Below are 22,248 nucleotides of genomic sequence, written 5' to 3'. Positions count from 1 at the left end.
AAGTAACTTTGTACAGTTTTTTTTACATTGGTATGTGTTTGTAAATTTAAAAAATTCTTGAGGTGAGCCCTCAAAGTCCAGATCAACATTTTTTAGTTTTCATTGTTTCTGACACATTAAGAGAAACAAAAGGCTGATGCACTGCCTCTGAATCTACTTTTCTTGTAACCACCACAGACTGACTGATTATGATCAGTGTGAAGTGGAGAAAAGTAAGTTGTACTGTATACGGTTATTTTAAAGCTGCATTAATTTAAAAGAATTAAATGTGGTGATACCAAATTTATGGTCAGATTTTAGGGCCGGAGCTTTCACCCTGATTGCAAGGAACTTGAGACTAGGAGCTAGAGGACTTGTCCTATCATTGCATGATGTGAAACTAAATTAATTTAACTTTATTTCACTATAATTTTCTAGCTATAATAACTCAGTGAGAGATGATCAATGGGGGCAGGGGAATGGATGCCCATTTGAGACGCAATCAGAAAATTATCACCCATGAAATATAATCAGAAAGATAAAATATTAATCAGTAGAGTTCATAAACAGATGCAATGTAGTATGAATACAAACTGGCACTCGTAAGGTGATAGACACAAAAGAAGTAGAATTGAAATAATATACAATGACAACATCAGGTGGAATAGGATTGCAGAATTCAGTATTACTTACACAGGGAATAGGCATAAAGATTTAAATCAGTCCCTAAATAAAGAGGTGTATTTTAAACTGATTTGGATTGACTAAGGCATACACAAAGTCATACATCTGTGCATATGAAGCCTCTGGAGAACTGTCAAACACAGAAATGGGAACGACAACAGAAACTGGTTACAAATAAAACATGGCATGGTTTTAAACCAATTGTGCATGCTTATCTTTGGCAGAAAAGAAAACTAATTGAACATGATAAAGTGTAAAGTTAATTAACGCACACAAGTTTGTTGATTACCTTCACAGGATTATATTGTTCTTTTGCTACCAGCCTTCCATCCCAGCTGTCTCCCTTTCAGAAAATGTCATTGGTAAACAATAGAGACACCATAACAAGTCGTAAATGGCTCCAGTGACAGCAGCCCCTAGTGAAGCTTCATCTGTAGAAAATGATTGTGTCTGATTACCTTTTGAAGACAGCAGTGCAGACATTGCATACTAAGTGCCACTTCTGTATCACTTTACTTTGCACCTGATGTATCCATTACAAAAACAGCTAAAATATATTTTCTAAATACACTTCCACTGTCAGTGCCCTTATTGGAAGTTGAAGTGAACATTTTCAGATTGGAATTAATCTAATTCTAAGAAGTAAGATTGTTTAGTGAAACAGTTGCTTTCATCTGTATAGCACTTTAAATAAGAAGTGCATATAAAATCCTTCAGAGCTTACTTAAGCTTTTTTTCTCCTTTAACCACAATAAAGACTTGAAATAAGAAGCAGGCAAAATTCAGACAGCTTCATACTAACCAGAACCTGCTGTTGTAAAACTGGGATTGAACTGAACCCATTAGACCAGTGAAAGGTTGGTGTGAGGTTTTAAAGAATTGTATTAATGATTGAGGTTTGAAAGAGAAGAGAGAAGGACTAAACTATTCATGCTTGAAATGAGCTGCAGGTTTTTTTATTTGAAGGCTCAATATTTGATGAACCGACATTCAAAGTAGTTTTTGTATTCGTTACCTGCAAGCTTTAACTACTAAGAGATCATACGAAATGCACAGACTTGATTTTTAACAAAAATATCTTCCTTCGTATTTGAGGTGGTGAGGAAATTGATGTATAGAATATTTTTGTAAGGATTTGTTACTAAAGATTTATCAACCATTTCCAAGATTACGTTTTGGCTGTATTAATGTATTATTCCTTCATCTAACATAAGTGTTTATACAACTGAAAAACTGCAGCTGTCGAAAGATTAACCAGCTGAGGAGTGTTGTCAGCATTAGTTCAGGTCTAATAAATGACACTATGAAGCTATTTATCAATCCCTAGTCCAGAATAAAAATTTGGCCTATGATTAATAGTATTCTGTTTGCAAGCTTTGACTATGCTTGTGTAATTATTGTGCTTGTTTTTAGATAAGGCATGTTGAAGGTATGAAAGGAAAAAAAGCAGAAATCTTTTAACACCAGTGGTGATGTGATTCTTTCAGGTGTCGGGGCTGCTCGGGCTGGCAACCTGACATTCATGGTCGGGGGATTGGAAGGAGAATTTAATGCAGCCAAAGAATTGCTGAGCTGCATGGGCACCAATGTGGTTTACTGTGGAGAGGTTGGAACTGGACAGGTAACTAAACAGAAATTGGTTTTGATTATGAAATCACGTCATTTGATCAAGTTAAGTCCTCCCCAGTGTCAGAATTTCACTGAGTAGTTTTTTTGTAAGTATAAGCAGATATAAAGCATGGAAATTATAACTAAATAGGTGTGTTAAATGAATAGAAGTGATTCAGGACACGTGCTGCCTATCTCAGAAGAGACTTTAAGATGGAATGTGTTTTAAATTTGGCAATAGCACAAAATATGTAACAGTGAAACAGCAAACTGCTTCACACTCCGGCCAATCTTCTTTTCTAGAAATTAGTAGAATAGATAATTGGGTGGAATGTAAAATGGGTTGCCAGTTTGTTGTTTCCCATTTTTGCACTGTCAGTGAAGTGCAATTTCCCACCCAAAGATCGGAGGTTTATATCTGTAAATCAAACCGGTGTTTCTGAAGTAACTGAAAGTTCAGGTACTTCCAGCTCAGCGCATTTTAAATTTCCATATAACATTTTGCATCATTATTGCAGTAATGTGTTTTGTAGGTATTTAAATGCATGCAAGATTTTGAAGTTATTTACCTCTTTCATTAATTGTGACCTCTGTTTATAGGCAGCAAAGATCTGTAACAACATGCTTCTAGCTATTAGTATGATTGGAACTTCTGAAACAATGAATCTGGGAATCAGGTTTGTTCATTATTGCTCCTTCTCATATTTGTTTTGCTAGAATTAATAAAGTTATATATACCTTAGATTCATATCCTTTCACACCCTTAGCCAACAACAATATATCGATTTCAGTTGACCCACCACCACAAACCTTTGCTCTTTGTGTCAAACATGTTTTCTGATTTTTCATCTTGACTGGCCTAGCTCTGATTTTAGGATTACATTCCCTGTTCTGGATACTGACGCCACAGGAAACTATTTCTCTAAATCTACCCTCTTAGATCCTATCATCATTTGAAACACCTAACTTTCTCAAGTCCAAGGAATGCACATTGAACGCTTCTAGGACACAACTGATTCCAGTATCCATTGCCAGACCAGGCTGGACCACATCAACTATTAGTAGGCCTTTCTCTGCTCTGTCAAAGCTACTCACTTCAGGATATTCTAGAAAGTCCCTATAGTTGTCGACAGCCTGAATAAGTGAAGTAGGCTCCTGGGCTTTGTCATTAAGATGGTAACAATCTTTTCACCTGCTGGTTTTCCTCTTTCTGTTGTTGCCCTAATCCTGAACTTTTGTCTTGTTTGAGCCTTTTCTCTATTTCCCCATATGCCACCTCCAATGTTATCTTGTTCATGAGATTCCTCTCTGCTTCTTTGACCACCTTCCACGAGCCTGCTGAACACCAACTTCCCTTTCTGGCCCCATACCAGGTGACAATCTAAATGGTTTTGTCTCCTCAAATACTGCCTGTTCCCTACAAAATTATCATCATCCCACTTCAAAACCCTCACAAACCGTCATTCTATTGCCAACTCCATTTTCTCTCAAGTTCTGAAATATGTTGCTGACTGCCATAATTGTGCCCATCTTAACTCACAATGATACCCATCTTAACTACAACTACACGTTTGAACGTCTGCTTTCAAATTTCCTATGCTCGTGCCACTGAAATGGCACGAATCAAAGTGATAATGAACATAATTTGTGACCATGATGCACTGCCCATTATTCTCTTACTGTCCCTAATGCTTTGACACAGTTGTTGCAGTTTGATTTGATTTATTATTGTCACATGTATTAGTACATAGTAAAAAGTATTGTTTCTTGTGCACTATACAGACAAAGCATACAGTACGTAGAGAAAGAGAGGAGAGAGTGCAGGATGTAGCATTATAGTTATTGCTAGGATGTAGAGAAAGATCAACTTAATGCAAGGTAAGTCCATTCAGAAGTCTGGTGGCTGCAGGGAAAAAGCTATTCTTGAGTTGGTTGGTACACGTCCTCAGACTTTTGTATCTTTTTCCTAATGGAAGAAAGTGGAAGAGAGTATGTCCAGGGTGTGTAGTGTCCTTGATTATGCTGGCTGCTTTTCCAAAGCAGCAGAAAGTTTAGACAGCGCAACTGATGGAAGGCTGGTTTGAGTGATCCTTTGTAGTTTCCTGCAGTCTTGGTCAGAGCAGGAGCCACACCAAGCTGTGAAACATCCAGAAAGAATGCTTTCTATGGTGAATCTGTAAAAAATGGTGAGAGTCATAGCGGACATGCCAAATTTCCTTGACCTCCTGAGAAAGTAGGGACGTTGGTGGGCTTTCTTATCTAGAGCATCAGAATGGGGGGGACCAGAACAGATTTTTAATGATCTGGACTTGAAAGTCTGCAAGCAACCTGAACGACTGTGCCACTGTAGTAAGTGACTTCAGTAGTAAGCATGTGGAAGACTGTGCGCCAAAGAAGTAATTCTGTGTTTTCCAACTGGAAACCATGGATGAACAGGGATATCCACTGCTTGCTGAAGTCCAGTGCTGAGGCATTCATATATATATCAGTTACAATAGTTCGTAAGATTGTTATGATTTGGGACTATGGGTGGGAGATTCTGGCTGTTCCTGCTGGCATGATCATCTGGTATTGCCAAAGTCAATTTTGTGTAATTTTAAGTATAAATTGCTGACAAAAAAGTGTTTAGTTAATAATGATTTTTGTCTATTTGTTACAGTGAAAATCTTTAAATCATGAAATCTTATCATGTTGTCCTTTTAGCTTTCAACCAGAAGTTTGAATTTGTATTTTTAAAGCTAATGGTCTCTATGGAGATTGTAACAAAGTTGAAAGCCATCCATTGTACTCAGTTTTCTAATCATATTCAAAGCATCTCCAACAATACCTTTCCACGTGGAAGTATCCTTAGCCTCCTGCTCATCCTTATCTGCATGCTATCCCTTGGTGAAATCACCCAAAGTCATGGGTCAGGTTCGACATGTACACTGATGACTTCTAGTTCTGTCTCTCCATCACTCCCTTGACCTCGCCATCAAAGTTTTGTTGTAAGGCTTGTCTGACATCCAGTTTTGAATCAATTTACTACAGTTCTTCCAGTTAAACATTGGTCACACAAAACCATTGACTTTGGCCCTTGCAGCTAAGTCTTTCTCATCGCCATCAATTCCATCATCCTCCCTCATTAGTCTCTCAGGTTGAGCCAGATTGTTTGAATCTTCAATCTTCTATTTGATCCCGAGCTGAACTTCCCATATCCTCTCACGAAGACCATTTCACTTCTCCTCTGACGTATCATATATTTCTGATCCAGCCTCAGCCTATCAGCCGCTCAAAGCCTCACTCATCCCATTGTCCCTCCTGAGCATAATAGGAGGCTTGCCATTGACCACTGATGGGATCTGCTGGCCCCACCAAAGATGATGGCCATTTTTTGTGGCTCGCCAACCACACTGCTGGGGAACGAGATTATGCTAACAGGAAAGGCTGGAAAATCCTGGTCATTGGCTCTGTAACCGTTTCCAGTCCTAGAACCCTCCTACAAGTCAGCATTTCTCCAGCACCAGACCTCTTGTGAGTCCTCCACTCCTTTCATCAAATCATTGGTAACTATGCCTTCTGTAGTCTACATCTTAAATGTAATTCCCACCCTAAGCCTCTTGATAACTCCACCTCCTTAAGCACTTCCTTATAGCCCCTCTCTGGCTGAACTATTTGGTATTCCTCCTGGAATTTTCTCCTTTAGCTCAGCATCTGTTTTTGTATTATTAACCCGCTGTGTAATATCACATGATGTTTGTATTATGTTTTTATCTAGAAAAGACAGAAGTTACTTTTGGGCCTGCTCAAAATCAAATGGTACAATGTAATGAAGTTAATGTACTGGAAGATGAACCAACTAATCTTTTCTCACTCTCACACTAATATACACTGTCTTTTAAACTTTTGGATTAAGTTCATACCTCTCCTAGTCTTACAAGATGAAGCGCTCAAGGTGTAGGGAGTAACATAGCAGCATGGATATCAGATTGGTTAACTAATGGGAGACAGAGTAGGCACGAATGGGTCATTTTTGGGTTGGCAAGATGCCACAAGTGGAGTGCCACGGGGATTGGAGCTGGAGCCTAAGGGACTAAATGTATGGTTGCTGAATTTGCTGATGACACAAAGAAAGGTAGGAGAGTAACTTGTGAAGAGAATGTAAGGAGTTTGCAAAGGTATGTAGTTATGTTAACTGAGTGGGCAAACATTTGGCAGATGGAGTATCATGTGGGAAAATGTGAACTTGTCCATTTTGTCAGGAAGAAAATAAAATCAGCATATTAGCTAAATGGAGAGATATTACAGAACTCTACTGTACAGAGGGAACAGGATCTCCGAGTACATGAATCACAAAAGTTAGTTCATGGATACAGCAAGTGATTCATAAGGCAAATGAAATGATGGTTCTTGCAAGGGGAATGGAATATTAAAGTAGGGAAGTTTTTTTGCTTCAGTTTTACAGTGCGTATAGTTTTGTCTCCTTACTTAAGAAGGGACATAGTTGCATTAGAAGCAGTTAAGAGAAGGTTCACTTGACTAATTCCAGGGATGAAGAGGTTAGTTTTTGACCAAAGTTGTATCCAGTGGGCTTTAGGAAAACAAGAGGTTATCTTATTGAAACATGTGAGATTTTGAGGGGGACTTGACAGGGTGAATGCTGAAGGGATGGTTCCCCCTGTGGAGGAAGCTGGAACTAGGTGACACAGTTTAGGACTCTCCAACCTATTACAACAGACGAGGAAGAAAAGATTCTCTGAGGGTCTGAGTCTGTGGTATTTTCACAAGAGAGCGATGGAGGCAGGATTCACTAAATATCCGAGTGTTATCTGGCTTGTATGAACATTGACTGTCTTGGATCTCCAGTTTAATATTAACTCAAATGCGAAGGATTGAATTCCCTACAAAAAAATTCCTCCCAAAATAAGTGCCGAATTTGGGTAAAAACTGGAGTACATAACGTTGCTTTTTCAGCGAGATTTTCAATTTGAATCTCCCACACGCTGAGCACTGCAGAGTGCCTGCGCGTGATCTTGTTAAAAATCAGTGGGCGGACCTATTCCTACCGGAGAGGACTGCAGCAGTGCGAATGCACTGATCTGTTAGAGCCGAGATTGGCACATGCACAGTAGCCCCACACTGCTGGCCTCCCCATCTCTGGCCAGCCCTGCAATCCCACATATCACTGCCCCTCCAACCCCCAACACACCCTGATTGCTGTCACCTCTCCCTTCAGCGCGCCAACCCCCTCCACCCCCAGGGGCAGTGCCAGGGGGCTGAGCTTGCACTACCAGCCTGGCAATGGCCAGGGAGCAATCCCTTCTTACCCCAGGCCTTTTGAAGAGCCTCCATGGCCCCCTTCACTCCAGTGGGGTTGGGCCACCAGCTTCCCATTAGTGGAGAGCTGTTGTAAACCCTGCTGGAGTGAACCACTCCTCATGGGGAGGGGGGAGATGGGCGACAGGCTAGCAGACCTGGAGACTTCAGTCCCGGGCTTGCTAATCAAATTCAAATTTGAATTTAAATATTTTAATGAACTCCACACCGATTTCTGGCGGGGAGCTGATGACGCCAGAAATCTGGCAGCTGGAGATGTGCAGAGGCCCTGTCGCCCAGAGGAAAAACCAATACACAGCCTCCTCTTGTCTCCCAGCAGGCTGGGAGAATCGACTCATAATCTTTGTTTTTCTCTTAACTTAAGCAACTGGCATTCTGGCAGTTGACAATGCTGCTTTTGCTGACAGCATTGTCAGTAAGTAAAGTGGCTGTTGTCCCAGGTGACCATAGACTGCTTTCCCCTTTGAAGGGGAGAGCTGGCTGGTGGCAATTTAACCTGAGGATCACCACATCACAGGCGAGGTTGAGAAGGTGGGGCCTTTGTGAGTAATCTCAGCCAGTACAGGAACTGAACATGTGTTGTTGGCATCATTCTGCATCACTAACCAGCCAGCCATCCAGCCAACTGAGCTAACCTGATTCTCCCAACAGTATGCAAGGCCAATTTGTTGTAATTACATTATTGGCAACATTTGCTGTAAGACCATTGTTTACTGCAATCCTCTCGCATTAGATCAAAGGCAAAATTTCTTTAAAATTCTTTATCATATTCTGTCATTGATGTTGCTGGTCCAAGGAGCTTTGAAATGACACGACCCCCAAGAAACAGACTAGCGAGTTTTCTCAGTTTCCTTTGACCAATGTTTGGTTATTTAGTGCTCCGTGGTGGAAGAGATAAATAAATTAACTATAGCATGACCAAGATATTTTTGGAAGCTAAGAGTTGGTTGATTTATTTTTGTTGCATTACTATTCCAGTCATGTTGATAATAGTCGCTATTCTTAATGTTGTTGGGATGTCTGGATTTTTGAATTCTGATGTATTAAACTCACCCAAAATATTAAAATTGCCTCAAGCAGTCTATCCACCAAAGGAGAAATGTCCAACTGGGAGAGCCAGTGAGCCTGGACCAATGTAACCAAATGAGATTAGCTTTTTAAGCTTTTTGCATTTAAAACTATGGCCGATCTCCTTACTGATTTTGACTCCATTTGTGAACTTCTCAAGAGTCTACATTTCTGCTGAGAATTTCAAACCCAACTCTGCTTTGCTTAGATCAATGAACTGCAAAATTGGATTTCCATTCTAATTATTGTTAAATAATAAACATTTTGAAACCTCCATTTCAAGGATCTTGAAGAAGTGCCATCAATATTACAAAAATGGAGGAAGGAATAAAACACTCCAGATCTGCACCGTGTGCTCTTAATCAAATCTCAACATGTGTTTGCAGTAAACACCTGTTTAATGGTCAAGCTGTACTTATAGAGGTTAAATGTAATTCCTAAGCTTCTAAATCACAGCATTTCTTTTTGCTGTTTATCTTATTATACCATATGTTTGAAAATAAAAACATTTATTAGACCAAGGGTGCAGCATGTGTTAAGAGCTTTTAGGTTGTGGAAGATTAAGAAATCTTGAATACACAAGTGAGTGTTGCAGTCTTTCTCCGATCTCCACCCTCCCTCCCAATCTCTTCACCTTTTTCCATATTCTTAAAAGCAGATAAAGCTTTCAATGTTCAATCCAAAGACTGGTAAAAGCAGCATAACCAAGATCATTGTTTCTTTCGACAAACTACAGTTAGTATTTACATGTTTTAAATTTTATTCGAAACATATATCATGCATTAAAAGTAATAATCAACTGCGAAGTTAGTCATACCTCTGGAACCCAGACAATTATTAGATCAGAATTCTGGGTGCTCCAGTTACCTCCCACAGTCCAAAGATGTGTGGGTTAGGTGGATTAGCCATGCTCAATTGCCCCTTAGTGTCGGGGTATTAGCAGGGTAAATACATGGGGGTACAGGGTTAGGCCTGAGTGGGATTATTCTCCCATTTTCCTGGTATTTTCCCAAACAAGGATATATTTTAAAGTAACATTAAGTATGAATTTTAAGCTACCTTTCTTACCAATTCCTCACTTTTTTAATGAATGTATTAATTTTTTTCTTGAGATCCATGGGTATACCCATCCTCACCAGTTCATTGTTCAAATTGTCATCCTAAGAACCCGTTCAGCCGAACATGGTCCTGTCTTCAGCTGAAGTTCACATGCATTTTACAGCAAGGTCATTGGAAACCCTGCTAATTTTTTTTCCTCCTTTCCACCCATCCTGTCCATAACTTGGTGGCATATTCAACATTACCTTTACCCTTTGGCCCTATAGGTGATCTGTAGTTGTTATACATGGCTCTATTAGGAGTTCTAAGACAGCCATTGGTTGAAGGAATATATTTTAAGTTTCTGTCCGTAACCTGAGCTCTCTTTCTGCATCTCAATCACTGGCTCTCCTCCGAGTTCCAAATGTTCAGTCTGTGAATGGGAGAATTGCCAGTAACTTGATATGAAGACTGATCACCCTCGTGTCAATCGGTGAAGAGGACCAAGCACTGTCTGCAGAATTTTCATAGCGTTGCATTACATTTGTATTTTTTAAACTAAATGACAAAAATGTCCTAAATGGTATAAATCAACATTCTTTTTAGTATAGTAAATGTGTAGTTAACATTTAACATATTAATCTTGCAATACTTTTTATTCTCTCTGCACTGCTTTTGCACAACAAAACAGTTTGATGTATATTTTGTAGCAGATTTCTTCAATTGGTGCAGCAATTTTAAGCAGTAGTATTTACTGGTAATAAACTCAAGAGGAGACATTTACTTTCAATTAAAGTTGGAAGATGTGGTTGTACAGCTACTGTGGTCTTGCCTCAGATGTGAGGCCATTTCTACCTATTAAGTTGTCATAATGTAACTGAGATAAAAGAGGAGTTTAGCCAGAAGAGACTAATTGGATTGTCAATATATTTTACCATTTACATTTTAAAATCAACTCCCTGGAACAGCCATTTGTGATCTTTATTTAGTGTTGAAACTGCAGATTGACAAAGTACAGAACACTACTTTCACAGTATGTATTCTGTTTTGGGGTCAGCATAGTGCCACAAATTATTTTGTTCTTGCCTGTTAAAATCCACTTAGCACATGGCAATGATCATTCTCATTTCAATTGATAAATATTACAGCTTTGACAGCTGAACAGTAAAGGATTTGGAACTAGCCAGTAAAGAACCTTTTGCTTTGTAAATCAAAACTGTAATATCCCTTGTAATAGGCAGCAAAAAGATAAAATTCTGCTGTCACTGCAGTTTTAAAATTAATACAATTTCACTGGAGGATGTCCATTGTTGGATGGCACCATCACTCCTCTGAATCAGTTAGAGATATTTGAATAAAATCCAAAATGATGAGCAGTATTTTGTCATGCGTAAAGAGGGTAAATTCTAGAAACATTTGCCCTTGGATATCATCATTAATCCGTTACCAACTGATGAAGGGTCTCGATTAGTGTGTGAAATTGGCATTTTTTTTAAACTAGACCAAGCTGAAATAGGATGATTAGCTTGTTACCTAAGTAATGGCAGTTTAAAATACTGATGTCTTGTAATACTATGCAAGTATCAGTGAACAGACACTTTACTTAGAATTCATTTTTAATTCTAAGGAAGCATTTAACTTGTAAATGAATAAATGACTGTCTCCATTAAAATAGCAGATAGATGAACTGGATGCAAGCAATAAAGTCCATTTATTAATACACAGAAGTAATTTCAGAATAAGCTTAGTGGCTTTTTCCTGGTTTCTGAGTGAAAGGTCAGTCTCGAGACTGGTGCTTCACACAAGCTTGAGTTATGTTGGGGACTTTGTTCCGGGATGATTAGCACAGAGCAATAACTCTAAACTGTTATTTGAATGTAAAGTGAACATCAAGATTTAGCCCACACATTGGAATTACTTTCCCAAGGTTTTTTTTTGCCACACATTCCTGTCTGCTGAATGTGATTCAACACTCAAACTGATTAGTTCTTACACTGGGACATTCCATGAAATCAGAGGATCTCAGTAACAGAAATGGCAAGCAGAACCGTGGCAACTTACCAGACTGCATCCCTCCTACTGAATAGTATGTTGAAAGGCTGGTTGAGGTGGGGTTTGATGTGGAAAGATGCGGACATAATATCAGCTATTTAAAATAAAATCATTCAAGCAGCCATTTTGTACAGGATTTTCAATATTGTGCACACACTCAAAAATAAGGCTAAGAAATAAATCCTGTTATTTTCTTCAATTGCTACCTCACTACAAAGAAGGTTTAAACATGAACAAAGCCACAGAAGAAGAACAGTTAACCTCCTCATGCTTTTTTGAAGGGTTACCTTAGAATTTACAAGCTAGTGAGGAACCACTTACTACAAGTGTTGGAAATGCATTGAGTGATAACAGATGTGTTTGCTATCTTATTAGTGTATTTTTCATTGTTCATAATTAAGACACTTGTAGGTCAGGTCTTTCTTGCTGTGATTTTCATCACTGCCCACCCCCACCAAATGTATTCACTTAATCCATCCTATGCAAAATAGGAACAAAGGATGTTTATTTAAAATAGGTGCTTGGTGGTACAGAATTTGAGTTTTACTGAAAAAAACAGACATGCTGTCGAAGGTTTTTGATTTGCACTCATCAGGACACCTCCTCAAGGAGGTCAAATCTCAAAGGGGATCGACAGTTCACATTGCATGAGAAGAGGATACTGATTGGTTGGCAAGTGGAAACATAAAAACTAGAAGGAGAGCATACCATTCAGTCCTTTGAACTTGCTCCACCGTTCACTTTGGTCATGGTTGATCATCAAATTCAATATCCTGAAACTGCCTTCCCCTATATCCCTTGAAGCCTCTAGTCCCAAGAGCTTTATCTAATTTTTTTCTTGAAATCACACAACATTTTGGCCTCAACTACTTCCTGTGGCAGTGAATTCCACAGGTTCACCACTTTCTGGGTAAATAACTTTCTCCTTGCATTAGTCCTAAAAGATTTACCCCTTTGTCCTCAAACCATGACCCCCTAGTTCTGAACTCCCCACCATCAGGAACATTCTGCATCTACCCTGAGTAATCCTGTTAGAATTTTAGAATTCTATAAGATCCCCTCTCACTCTTCTAAACTTCAATGAATGTAATCCTAACTGACTTAGTCTCTCCTCATGCAATAGACCTGCTATCCCAGAAATCAGCCTAGTAAACCTTTGCTGCACTACCTCTAAAGGGCATCCTTCCTCAAATAAGGACACCAGAACTGCACACAATTTTCCAGGTGTGCCTCACCAACACTCAATGCAATTGCAGTAAAACATCTCTATTCCTATCAGCAAATCCTCTCACTATAAAGGCCAATATACTATTTGCCTTCTTTCCTGCCTGCTTTACCTACCTGCTTACTTTTTAGTTAGCCAAGAGTGATGGTTCCTCTTTATATAAAGACTTATGTAAGTATATAAAGTTTTCTTTATATACTTATTCTGAAATATCCCCTTATGTATCTGCCACCGATTCTCTACTGATCTATCCCTTAGCCTTGTATCCCAATTCACTTCACCTAGCTCAGTTTTCATGCCCACATAGTTGCCCTTATTTAACTTCAAAAGTATAAAACTGGATGTAAAATTCAGTCATATTGTAGTGCTGCTATCTGGGGCTGCCTTTATTCTGAGGTTATTAATTATTCCTGTCACGTTGCAAAACACTAAGTTTATAAGATCTGTTCTATGGTTGATTCCAGAACATGCTGGTCTAAGAAAATATCTTAGAACTATTTTAAGAACCTCATCCAGGCTAATACTGCCAATCTGATTTTTTCAGTTTAAACATAAATTCAAGTCAGCCATGATTATTACCATTCCTCTAACACAAGTACCCAATATTTCTTCATGTATACTTTGCTCTGTTGTGGTTACTGTTATGGGGCCTATAATCCACTCCCTCTAATAATTTCTTTCCCCTACTATTCCTCATGTCCACCCTACCACATCCTGATCTCTTGAGCCAAGTTGATCTCTTTACTGTGCCACTGTCATCCTTGATCAACAATGCTATCCTTCCAGTTTTATCTAGTTTCTTTTCGTTTTGAATATCTTGTACCCCATTATATTCAGAACCCAATTCTTGTCCCCATGCAGCCAGGTCTCCATAATGGCTATTAGATCATATTTATTTATTTCAGTGTATGCTATTAATTTGTTTATTTGGCTATGAAAGCTATGTACATTTAGATATAGATCATTAGTTTAATTTTTTATCTTTGTTACACCTAGTCTTGATTCTTTGTGCATTCTTAGTCTTTTTCTCTCTGTCGCTTCCTGCAGTTCTGTGCCCCTCATTTCCCATATTACTATTTTCTATTTTCTTGTTCTACTCTTGGATATACTACATCTTTCCATGCCCCTTTGATCTCTTGCCCCACAATTTAGTTCAAAGCTCTCTCTACTTTTCTAGTTACACACTTTGCAACCGGTCTCAGCACAGTTCAGGTGCAGATCTTCCCAACATTACAACCTCCACTTTCCCCCGTGCAGGTGCCCCACATACTAGAACCAACCTCCCTCATACCAGTCTTTGAGCCACATATTCACCTCTCTAATTGTATGTGCTGTATGCCAATTTGCCACCATAAATGTTCAAATCTGTATCCTTGGGCTTAAAGAATGGAGATACAGATGCACCACAGAGAGCATCCTTTCCGGGTATATCACAGCTTGGTATGGCTCCTGCTCTGCCCAAGACCATAAGAAACCACAAAAGATAGTGAATGAAGCCCAGTCCATCATGCAAACCAGCCTACCATCCATTGACTCTGTCTACACTTTCCACTGCCTCAGAAAAGCAGATATCATAATCAAGAACCCCATGCACTCCTGACATACTCTCTTCTACCTTTTTCTGTCGGGAAAAAGATACAAAGATCTGAGATCATGTAGTAACCGACTCAAGAACAGCTTCTTCCCTACTGCCATTAGACTTTTGAATGGACCTACCTCATATTAAGTTGATCTTTCTCTACAGCCTAACTATGACTGTAACACTACATTCTGCACTCTGTCCTTTCCTATGTATTGAATGCTTTGTCTGTATAGCGCACAAGAAACAATACTTTTTGCTGTATACTAATACAGATGACAATAAATCAAATCAAGATGAGGTTTGTCTCAGACTGATAGAGAATAATAGTTTTAATTGGGATGGTGGTATTGAAAGTGGAGATGAGGGTGTGGTTGAACAGATCAATAAATGCAGAAATGTCATGGTGAATTGACAGTTGGAACATGGAAGTTGTAAATCAATTAGCAAAGTGTTTTCCAGTGGTGTACACAGAAGAAAATAGGGAAAGGGGATTTTTGTAGCAAGTGATACAGGGAAGCAGTACATATTATGGGAGTAGCAAGGCCAAGTGAAATGGCAAGACTAAGGGTAGTAGAAGTGTGGAACACTCTCCCACAAAAAACAATGATGCTCGCTCAAGGAATACTAAATCTGAGATCAACAAATTTTTGCAGGATAAAAGTAATAGAATGTTATGGAGCCAAGGCAGATGGATGTAATTAGGATACAAATCAGTCACAATCTCTTTGACTGGTAGAACAGCTTCATGGGCTGATTGGCTGTGTTGCTCTTCTTATGTTTATATTGCATTGCACCCTGAATTTTAACTACAACTATTTGTATTTCTTGCATCACTGTTAAATTGCAGACTTCACAGAAAAGCACAAATGTGATGTGATCCCAGAAGTCTAATCTATCCTGAAATCAGATGAAATGAAAAGCAATAGCCTTGGCCACATGCCTTTATTTGACTGTTTTCCAATTATGCATTACTTTTTTTTAAGTTGTCAACTTTTTTGAAACTGTCAGCGTTTTAATTGGCATAATTATGATGATGAACCATGGTTGTCTTGGTGCAGGGACCCTTCAATGTTGCCTTCTCTACCTTGGCATTCTGTTCCAGATTTCCCACCTAGTGCACATGAGCAAAAACTGATAGACCTGGCCTTTTCAGGAAAATTGGCGTTTTAACAAAACCTGAGAGACATTTCAGTGTATCCTCCATGAGACTTTCTCAGTAATTAAGTATCAAATCTGGTCATCCTCAGCCAGAAGCGATTGAACTATTGCACCAACTTCCATCATGGAAATTAAGTATTATTGGGGTGGTCAGTAGATGCAACAACGAAAGGAAAAATCTTTCCTGTTTCTTTTATTAAACTTTGATCCCAGCACTGTACACTGTTTCTATCCCTCTCTTTCTCCCACCTCTCCCTCTTAAATTCTACGCTTCCCCTCTTTTTCTCTCTCTCTCTCTCCCTCTCTCTCTCTCTTCCTCTTCCCCCCCTTGTCTCTCAATAAATTACTTTTGAAGACTTGAAGTTGGGGATGAACGCCATAATCTGAGATTTTGCTAACTTACAACGGAGTTATTTTGCTGGGAGCGATGCTGAAAGAATTCCGTTTGGGAGCAAGATTCAACATGGACACGTTGCTAAATAGCCATTGCAAATTTGAAAGTGGCATTTAACATTTTGTGAAAACCTGGCAGAGTGTGAGCACTTGGGAAGCTTTAATCTTGCTGTACTTGAACTGTGGTTTCCCCTTAGGCTCAAGTACGGAGGGTTTGTTTATTGCAATGTGTGATTCAGAAATCTGGAACAGTTTGTATCATTTAGCAATCATTATTATTGTCAAGATTGGACATCTTTGAGCGGTGTGTTCCATGCTGTCGGAAAGATGCAGTTCTTCAAATCGTCTCACTAGTTTGGTATATTTTCTGTTTGTTTGTATGTGGCAATGAAATGTATGTATACACAAGAGTTAGCCAGTCTGCTTTATGTAAAATTTTCATTTTCTTTGAACAATGTACAGCTTCCACACACACAGCTTCTTCAGGTCTCCATTTGATTCTCTTTCTGACCCAGCATAATTTGGAGTTACTTGTTAACTGTTAATTGTTTCACGCTTCAGTGCTTTTGCTCCTTCTAAACCTAGAAAAGAGGCTTCATATACACCAGATTTTAGGGAGATCAGCTGGCCACTTGGGTAACAGTTTTCTGCCAGGAATATCCCAGGTGATTTTCCACAGGATTATGGTAATATCCTGTTTATATGTCGAGGTTGAGCTTGTTTCAAGGAATGAAAGTGGCTGAATCTATGTGAAGCAATTTAACATCTAGCCAATCAATAATATCTGAGAAGTTTTCTGCTGAAACACTAATTAAAATGAATGGAATAGAAAATTACGATTTTGAAAATGAGTCATATTTTGGAATTGTAATACTAACTGTAATGAAAGTTAATATTAGAATTAGAGTTAATTGTAATATCAGAGTTTAGAAAGGCAGGAATGTTCTGCACCTCCATTCCCATTATTTCACCCTTGATACCCTCCCTTAATGAAAATCAATCTGGGGAGGGGCAAATTTAAAGTTTTTAGCAGGAAAGATACTTCCTGATTTCCTTCCTAACTAACAGCATTAATTTTAAGATTATGTTCCCTTGTTCTTGATTCCCCTGCAGAGGAAGTAGTTTAACCATTTATATACTGTCAGCCTGTTAGTATTTTTTACACTTGAACAGATTGCTCCTTAATCTTCTATACTCAAAGGAATACAAGCCGTGTTTATTCAGTCTTCTCTCATAATTTGACCCTTTCATCTCTGAAATTCTGTTGAATCTGTGCTATTCCCCCTACGAGGCTAAAATATCCATCCTAAAGTGTGGTTCGCAGAACTAATTGCAGTACCCCAGATAGCACTGGGTAACCAAGGCTTAATATGACAGAAGCATAACTTTGTCCCCATTGTATTCCAATCCCATTCAGATAAAACCCAACATACCATTATCTTTTTTGATTGTTTGTATGCCAGTTTGCAGTGATTTCTGTACTTGGGCTACCAAATCTCTTTGCTCCTCTTCAGTTCCTAGCTTTTCACATTTAGAAAATACTTTTTCACCTGAAGTGGGACCTGATGCTTGCCCACCTTGAATCCCATTTGCTCACTCACTTATTTGTCAGTTTGTTTGTGTATTTCACTGTCCTGTTTTCTTTCAGTTTTGTAAAATCTTTACTAGAATGGTTTAAAAATAGTGATCAGTCATAAAATTTTAGATTTTCCAGCTTATTGCACGCTCAAAGTACTAAGTAAAGCTTGCACTTCAAAAGCTGTCATTCTTTCTTGGAGCATGCTATAATGAAAGTATACTTGCTTTGAATCTGCAATGACTGAATTACATCAGCAAATTGAACTAGTGCTTTTAACATTGGAAAAATATGCCATACTGCTTTGCAGAGACATAATTAACAAAAATAGACATGAGCTAAAGAAGGCAATATTAGGAGACTTAAAAGTTTTGTCAAAGTGATGGATTTAATGGATGAAATGGAAGTGGAGCAGTGACTAGTGTTTGAAGAGAATTAAAAGTTGGTAGTGTTGGGGGATTTGGAGCCAATGTAGGTCAACAAGGACAGAAGTGAAGGGTGCTTTTCTTATTCATGGGATGTAGGTCGCTGGCTAGGCCAGCATTTGTTGTGTCCCTTGAGCAGTGGAGCTGCCTTTTTGAACCATGATGTGCAGTCAGCCCTTATGTTGGTGGAAGATCCACACTGCGATTAAAAAGGGAGTTAGGATTTTGATGTGGCGACAGTGAAGAAACGACAATATGTTTCCAAGTCAGGATGACGTGTGGATAGGAGGGGAATTTGCTGGTGTTGGTGTTTCCATGCATCTGCTGTCCATGTCCTTCCAGATTATGAGTTCAGAAGATGCTGCCCAAAAACCCTTGGTGAGTGCTGCAGTGCATATAGTAGAAGATACACAATGCACAGTAGCAGCAATGAATGTTTCAAGTGGCAGATGCGGTGCCAGTCAAGTGGGCTGCATGGTCCTGGATGGTGTTGAGCTTCATGAGTGTTGTTGGAGGCAAGCGAAGAGCATTCCATTACATTTCCAACTTGTGCCTTGTAGGTGGTGAACAAGCTTTGGAGGACTGGGGGTCAGGAGGTGAGCCACCGTACCCACAGGGCTATCTGTCGCTTGTTCTTAATTTTGCTTTCACTGAACAATGACCTTTGTTCTTCAATTAACACGTTCTACTATCTTTATGCTACCATCAACATAATCTATAATCCTTAACACTGCCATTAACAGTTTTACTTAGTACTTGGAGCATACAACAAGCTGGAATAGCTACAGTTTTATGACTGATCATTATTTTTAAACCACTCTACTACATTAACAGTTTGTTTTTTGCCTCTTTGCAAGTTTGAGCAATATCTCCCAGTTCACAGCTATCACTGACCTATTTTGCTCTGTTCCACCCCTTTTACACAGTATAAGAGTACATACAGTATGTAATCCATCACATTTCACCCTTTCTTTAACGCTGAAGAAGTGTCACATAGACTCAAAATGTTAACTTTTTCTCCACCAAAAACTGCCAGACCTGCTAACTTTATCCAGCATTTTCTATTCTTATTAAGGGAGCAGATTTATGGGAACACTATCACTTGGAAGTTCCCCTCCAAGCCACACACCAGCCTGAATTGGAACTATATTGGCTTGCTGGATCAAAATCCCAGAATTCCCTCCCTAACAGCACAGTGGGTGCACATAGACCTCAGTGGTTCAAAAAAGTGGCTTTTCACAACCTTCTTAGGGCAATTGAGAATGGATACTAAATGCAGGCTTAGCTAGTGATGCCCACACCCCATGAAAGAATAAAATAATCTAATTGCATCTTCAAAATACTCTTAATAAATTTGGCAAGCATCATTTCCCTTTAGAAGAAGCACATTGAAGTCCTGCGCTGTCCATGTTGTGGAAGACATAATGACTCATCAGACGTTCAACTGACCACTCTCAGGCCTTCTTCAGGATTTGGGACATTAGGATGGAAATCTCACACCCACCTAGAGCCGCTGCTGGTAATGGACCCTGGGAGAGGTTTCAGATTGCCTAGGGACCTTAGGCTACAAGTGAGGGAGCAGGATGTAGCTTATGGGAGAGGGGTCACTGGCTGGGAGTGAGAGGACTCAGAAGAAAGCTTAGGAAGATGCTTTCATGCCTACCCACTCACCCAACCAATCTCATTCCCTTACTGCGTCCCCTGATCAGTCACCAATTGCCTTTGAACAAAGGTCCCTGTCCCTGGGTGGCCTATTGGGTTTGTTTGTTGGTCTCTCTGCATAGCAAGTCCTCTGGCACACTGTTGAACACTTCAGCGGTCACGGGCATTCAGCCTCTGATCTTCGGGTAAGCGTTCTCCAAGGCAGCCTTCACGACACACCACAACGCAGAGTCGCTGCACCAAGTTCCACACACATGAGGGTGGCCTCGACCTGGATCTTGGGTTCATGTCACACTATCTGCAACCCCCACGACTTGCCTGGGCTTGCAAAATCTCACTAACTGTCCTGGTTGGAGACAGTACACACCTTTTTAACCTGTGCTTAATGCTCTTTCCACTCACATTGACAGTTCTTTTAAGACTTGATTACCTATAAAGACTCGCATTCCAACCATTATTTTGTAAATTGAGTTTGTGTCTTTATATGCCCTGTTTGTGAACAGAGCTCCCACTCATCTGATGAAGAAGCAGTGCTCTGAAAGCTTGTGGCTTGTGCTACCAAATAAACCTGTTGGACTTTAACCTGGTGTTGTGAGACTTCTTATTGTGTTTACCCCAGTCCAACGCTGGCATCTCCACATCACACTGGTTGAATACCCGTGGTGGTGGAATGAGTCTCTTTGTTGGAAACTAATTGCCCACCTAAGGGCCTCAATTAGTATCTGGGTGGAAAGCCATCCACATGGCTTCCTAGCATGGACATAATTAGATAGAGTCAGGAAGGGGTTGATGCACCCACTCCTCACCCTTCTACCCAGTCATTTGCATCCACGCATTCCAGATTTACCTCTGGAATTCTGCCCAAAATATTTGTTTAGTTTCTGCCATTTCATTGTTGCCCCTAATTGTTCCCCCTCACACCATCTCTAACAGGCACACCGACAGGTGGCTGGGGAATTTCACAGTAACTTCATTGCAGTGTTAATGTAAGTCTTACTTGTGACTAATAAATAAACTTTACTAAAGAACCAACATTTACTGGGGCAGCATTTATTGTCTTCTGTAAAAATTCTTAATTTATTTTTGTTCTCTTGGCTAGTTCAGTGTCATTTAGTTTTTTACTTTTTTTTATCAACTTTCTGGTGGCCTTTTGCTAGTTTCTAAAGCATTTCCAATCCTCAGACTTACTCCTTATAATTTTTTGCCACATTATAAACCTCTTTTAATCTACTATTATTTCTAAGTTCTTAATAAACTGTGGATGAATATTTCTTGCTGTGATTTTTTTTAATGGAAGGTATTTTTGTTGAATGTTTTGAATAGTTTTTTTTTCAAGTTTCTCTTTGTTCATTTATCACCATGTTTTTAAGTCCATTTACCTGATCAGCTTTAGCCAATTTTCCCTCCTAACCAATGTAATGGGCTTGATTTAAGCTTAAGATTTTGTTTGCGTTTGGGCTATGTCACTTTCAAACTTAGGATGGAATTCAGTTTTATTATGATCTTCATTTCCTGCAGACCTCTAACTAATTAACCCCTCCTTGTTGCACAGTGTCAGGTCCAAAATAGCTCCAGTCGGTTCCACAATGTATTGCTCCAAGAAATTGTCGGGGAAGGATTCTACAAACTCAGTTTCCAGAACATTTTTGGCTACTTTGGTCTAGTTTATATGAAAAATCAAGTTCCCCATCACAATTTCATTGTATTTGTTACAAGCTTCAATTATTTCTCATTTTAGTGTTCCTGTCCAACAGTCAAACTATTGTTAGGGGATCTGTAAACTACCCTGACCAGTGCTTTCTGACCCGTTTTATTCCTAATCCCCACACATGAGAATTCTGCTTCCTTATCTTATGATTCTGTGTCCTTTCTCAATACTGTCCTTTTATTAGGTTTTGTTCTCAGGACTATCTTGCTTTTCCTCTCTACCGGTCTTTTTTGAAATATTGAGTGGCCTGGAATATTTATTTCCCAACATAGGACTTAGAAGGAGTAGTAGGCCTTACCACCCTTAGAGCCTGCAGCACCATTCAGTAACATCATGGCTCATCTGGTTGTGGCCTCAGCTTAGCTCTTCTGCAAGCCCCGACTAATCCTTGACTTGCTTACCTATCGGAAATCTGTCTAATTCTGCCTTGACTAAATTCAATGATCTAGACCCCGTTACTCTCTTGGGAAGACAATTCCATGTACTAATGACCCTCTGAGAGGAAAACAATTTCTCCGCATCTCAGCCTTAAAAGGGAGATATTCTTAAACTCTATCCCTGATTCCAGTCTCCTCCATAAGTGGGCACATCCTTCCGCTAGCCATGCTGTCACATCCCCTCAGGGTTTTATATATTTCAATAAGACCTCCTCTCGTTCTTCTAAACTCCAGTGGGTAAAGGCCCAACCTGACCAGCCTCTTCCATAAGATGAGCCCTCATCCCAGGAATGATTTTTTTTAGTATATTTAGTAGTGTCACAAGCGGGCTTACATT

At 39.5% G+C, this 22,248-nt stretch overlaps 1 protein-coding gene across 2 annotated transcripts in view; it reads left to right on the top strand.

Moving 5' to 3' along the window:
• Positions 1-22,248, top strand: part of hibadhb (3-hydroxyisobutyrate dehydrogenase b) — a 142,393-nt gene that overhangs the window by 95,511 nt on the left and 24,634 nt on the right. For both annotated transcript variants that reach the window (XR_013888859.1, XM_080205867.1), the window contains exons 5-6: positions 2,151-2,284; positions 2,872-2,948. Coding sequence is in view for 1 of the 2 variants with exons in the window: in XM_080205867.1 (XP_080061993.1) it covers positions 2,151-2,284; positions 2,872-2,948 (211 nt within the window). In the remaining variant the exon portion in view is untranslated. The remainder of the gene's footprint in view (positions 1-2,150; positions 2,285-2,871; positions 2,949-22,248) is intronic.

Source organism: Carcharhinus amblyrhynchos, chromosome 2 (assembly GCF_965287045.1).
Source record: "Carcharhinus amblyrhynchos chromosome 2, sCarAmb.v2.hapA, whole genome shotgun sequence".
Taxonomy (NCBI): Eukaryota; Metazoa; Chordata; class Chondrichthyes; order Carcharhiniformes; family Carcharhinidae; genus Carcharhinus; species Carcharhinus amblyrhynchos.
Note: the sequence above shows the minus strand (reverse complement) of the source record. Positions and strands in the feature narration are given on the sequence as shown.